The sequence below is a fragment of the Orycteropus afer genome, unplaced genomic scaffold (genome assembly GCF_000298275.1).
Source record: "Orycteropus afer afer isolate SDZICR_OR568_19922 unplaced genomic scaffold, OryAfe1.0 scaffold00245, whole genome shotgun sequence".
Lineage (NCBI taxonomy): Eukaryota > Metazoa > Chordata > Mammalia > Tubulidentata > Orycteropodidae > Orycteropus > Orycteropus afer.
Window position 1 is genome coordinate 2888739 of NW_006921832.1, and position 3786 is coordinate 2892524.

Here is a 3786-nt window from a genome sequence, read left to right on the forward strand (position 1 = left end):
AACCTTCCTTCTGAGGAGTGGCTGGTGGGTTTGAACCGCCAGCCTTCTGGTGAGCAGTCAAGTGCCTTAGGCACTATGCTACCAGCAGCACTGGAGAATTAAGATAGCTGGTAAATGTTTACTTCAGAAGAAAATGCCAAACAGTTTTTCAAAGTGGATATACCATTCACACTTCTATCAGCTACGTTGAGAGTTTCAGTTGATCCATATCCTCACCATTTGCTGTTCTGAAAGTCTTCTAAATTTTAGCCACTCTAGTATCTGAAACAGTATCTTGCTGTGGTATTAATTTTCAGTTCCCTGATGACTTATGTAAGGAGTTCTGGTGGCACAGTGGTTAAAGCATTCAGCTGCTAACCAAAAGATCAGCAGCTGGAACCAACCAGGTGGCTCCACTGGAGAAAGATGAGACAGTCTGCTTCCCTAAATATCTGTAGCCTTGGAAATCCTATGGGGCAGTTCTAATCAGTCCTATAGTGTCACTATGAGTAGAAACTGACTCAATGGCAGTGTTTGGTTTGGTTTTGGATGACTGATGCTGTGTACCTTTTCACTGCTGATTGGCCATTCATATATCTTATTTTCTGAAGTGGATGTTTCTTTTGCGTAATTTGCTTGCTTTAGCTATTCTAGGCCCTTTTCATTACCACGGAAATTTTAGAATCAGCATATTAATTTCTATTTTAAAAAGCTTACTGGAGTTTGATAGGAACTGTATTGACTCCCCAGTCAATTGTGGGAGAATGTACCTCTGAACAATATTGAGTCTATCAATCCATGAACTTGGTTTATTTCTCCACTTATTTAGGTCTTCCTTAATTTCTCTTAGCAATGTTTTATATAGTTTTTAGTGCAGAGATCTTTCAAATATTTTATTAAATAAATCCCGAAGTATTATGGCTTTTGATGCCATTATAATTTTTAAAACCTTATTTCCCAAATGTTCTTCATAGTATATATATTTTATATATTGACATTGTACCTTGTAGTCTTAAATTTAATTGTTAGTTCTGTAGTATTTTGGGGGTTCATTATGATTGTCTATGTAAACCACCAGTCAGCCAAAACGGAACCAAAAACTGCCACTGAGTCAGTTCCTATTCGTGGTGACACTATAGGACTGAGTAGAACTGCCCTGTTGACTGCAAATAAAGACAGTTTACTTCTTCTTTTGTATTATTTATGCCTTTTATTTAATTTTCTTGCCTCACTGCACTGACTAGAGCCTCCAGTACAATTTTTAATAGAATCTTTAATAGAAGTGATGAGAGTAGTCAACTTTAATAGAAGTGATGAGAGTAGTTAACTTTGCCTTGCTCTTGAACTTACGGAGAAAGTTTTAATACCTCACTATTAAGTACAAATTACCTGTAAGTTTTAAACTCAGGAAATTCCCTTTTATTCCTAGTTTAATGAGAATTTTTACTGTGAATGGGTGTTGAAATTTGTCCAATGTTCTTTAGACAAGTATCAAAGAGTTACCATATTTCACCACCAAACTTTACATCAGGTTTTATATTAAATTCTCCAGGTACTTACACATCCATATGGTGACCAGCACTCTGCAATCCATCACCCATTTCTTTTTCTATGGCACTCCATTCACTAGGAAGAAAAAGATAAAACCAAAACTGTAGTGAATGAGAAATACAGAATATTAATTACTTAAATCTTTTACATGATATGTTTCTAACTAGTTTTTAAACAATGTGCAATATTTACCATTTAGATATATTTCCTGTGACTCAGATATGCTGCTTTCTTCTTAAGCTTAACAACTAAATGCAAGTGAAGGTTTTAAAATGTTAGTTCAAGTAATGACCAGAATTACTGGTCAGATGGAGTCTGATGGGACTCCCAACACTATGGCCCTGGGATATACTTCGGGTTTGGGATAAAACTCACTCCGAAGGGATGGCTCTCAGACCAACAATAGTAAGACTTACATGCAGAACACCCAACTCAGGACAATGCACCCACCTACTCTATGGAGATACACTAGAGGGACAGCATTCATATGGAGGGAAAACTGGACAAACAGGAGTGTATAACTCAGAAGGGCACAGGGATTGGGGGGGGGGGCGTGTCACTGGGAAGGGAGAGGAGGAGAGTGAGTTAGGGTTGGGGATGGTAATTGGGAAGTGAAACCAAATGTACACAAACTGTTGAATGTAAAACAAATCCTGTGCACCTAAAGCACAATTTAAAAAAATAAATGTTAGTTCAGAAGTTGATATTTGCTACTATTAAGTACTGTACCATACAAAACTGCTTCTGCTTATAGACACTGTCCTCAGCTAGGGTGTATATTTAAAACAACTGTGGAGCTCCTAGGTGGTGCAGTTAACACACTTGGCTGCTGAAAGGTTGGCCGTTCAAGTACACCCAGAGGTACCTCAGAAGAAAGACCTGGTGATTGATTACTTCTTAAAATCAGCCATTGAAAATCTTGTGGAGGGCAGTTCTACTCTGACACACACACAGGGGCCACCATCAATCAGGACTGACATGACGGTAACTGGTGGTGGTAGAGCTTTTAAAAAATAAAGATGTTCGCCCTACTCTTCATTTTCTAAATCAAATTCTCTGGCAAGAGAGCTGAGGCACGTTATTTTTAAAAGCTCCATGGAAGAGTATAATGAATACACCTGATTACATGCCACTTTTCTAATTGCTAACAAAAAAGATGATTACACAGAATCATTAGAACACAGTAAAACTTCAATATTTGCACTGTTGAGTGAGAAAGTCTTCTACAACCACAAATTTTGTTGCCATCTCTGTGAAATGCATGTCACACACACACACACACAAAAAACAGCTTTTTTATGGAAGTTGTACATGTTTACTATAGTAAACTGGGAAGATAAATCTATAACCCCAAATACCCAGAGATCACATAATTTGGTGTACTACTCTTTTTATCTGTTGATTTTAACATGGCTAAAATCATACAGTATATGCAATTCTGTATGCTTTCTTTTCCTTCCAAGTATTTTTCCGTATTATTAAAATAATGTAATTCTCTCTGTACACTGCTTCAAATAGCAATTCATAATTTTTAAACCACTTTCCTGGTCATACAGGTGTTTCCAATTGTTTTTCTATTTAAAGAACATATAATAAATGCCTTCAATTGTAACACATCATAAAAGACAAAGATTTAAAACTGTTTTATTTTGTTAACCTGTAATTTTTATAAACTGTTCTTGAAATATCAAAGTACTGAACAGAAAAAAAACCTCAATGGACCAAACTCACTGCCATCGAGTCATTTCTGATTCATAGCGACCCCTCCCTCCATGGGTTTCCAAGGGGATATCTCCATGGGATTAGATTGCACAATCTTCCTTCAAAGGAGTGGCTGGTGGGTTTGAACCTCCAGTCTTCTGGTTAGCAGTCAAATGCCTTAGACACTGTGCCACCAGAACTCCCAAGGAAGCAAAGCAAACATATGAATCACTTACATAACAGTATTGTTAGGAGTACATGACAAAATAGGTAAGACTCCCTCTGATAATTTTCTTTCCTTATGTTTAACTCCTCTCAAAACAACAACAGGTGTGAAACCTAGAACTATACAGTTCCTCAAGGAAAATTTAGGGTCAAGCTTAAGGGCCCTAGTACATGGCATAAATAGACTACCAAGCATAATTCAAAATGCACAAACAGCAGAAAAGAAACCAGATGATTGGGACCTTCTAAGGATTAAATTTTTATGTGCTTCCAAAGACTTCTCCAAGAGTCAAAAGAGAACCTACAGATTGGGAAAAAATATTTGGTAAT

General features: G+C 37.0%; 1 protein-coding gene across 1 annotated transcript in view; it reads right to left on the reverse strand.

The window, feature by feature from the left end:
- SNX4 (sorting nexin 4) overlaps positions 1 to 3786 on the reverse strand; it is a 117232-nt gene that overhangs the window by 31706 nt on the left and 81740 nt on the right. Inside the window, exon 9 of the mRNA XM_007949387.2 lies at positions 1540 to 1605. Within this exon, the coding sequence (XP_007947578.1) occupies positions 1540 to 1605 (66 nt within the window). The remainder of the gene's footprint in view (positions 1 to 1539; positions 1606 to 3786) is intronic.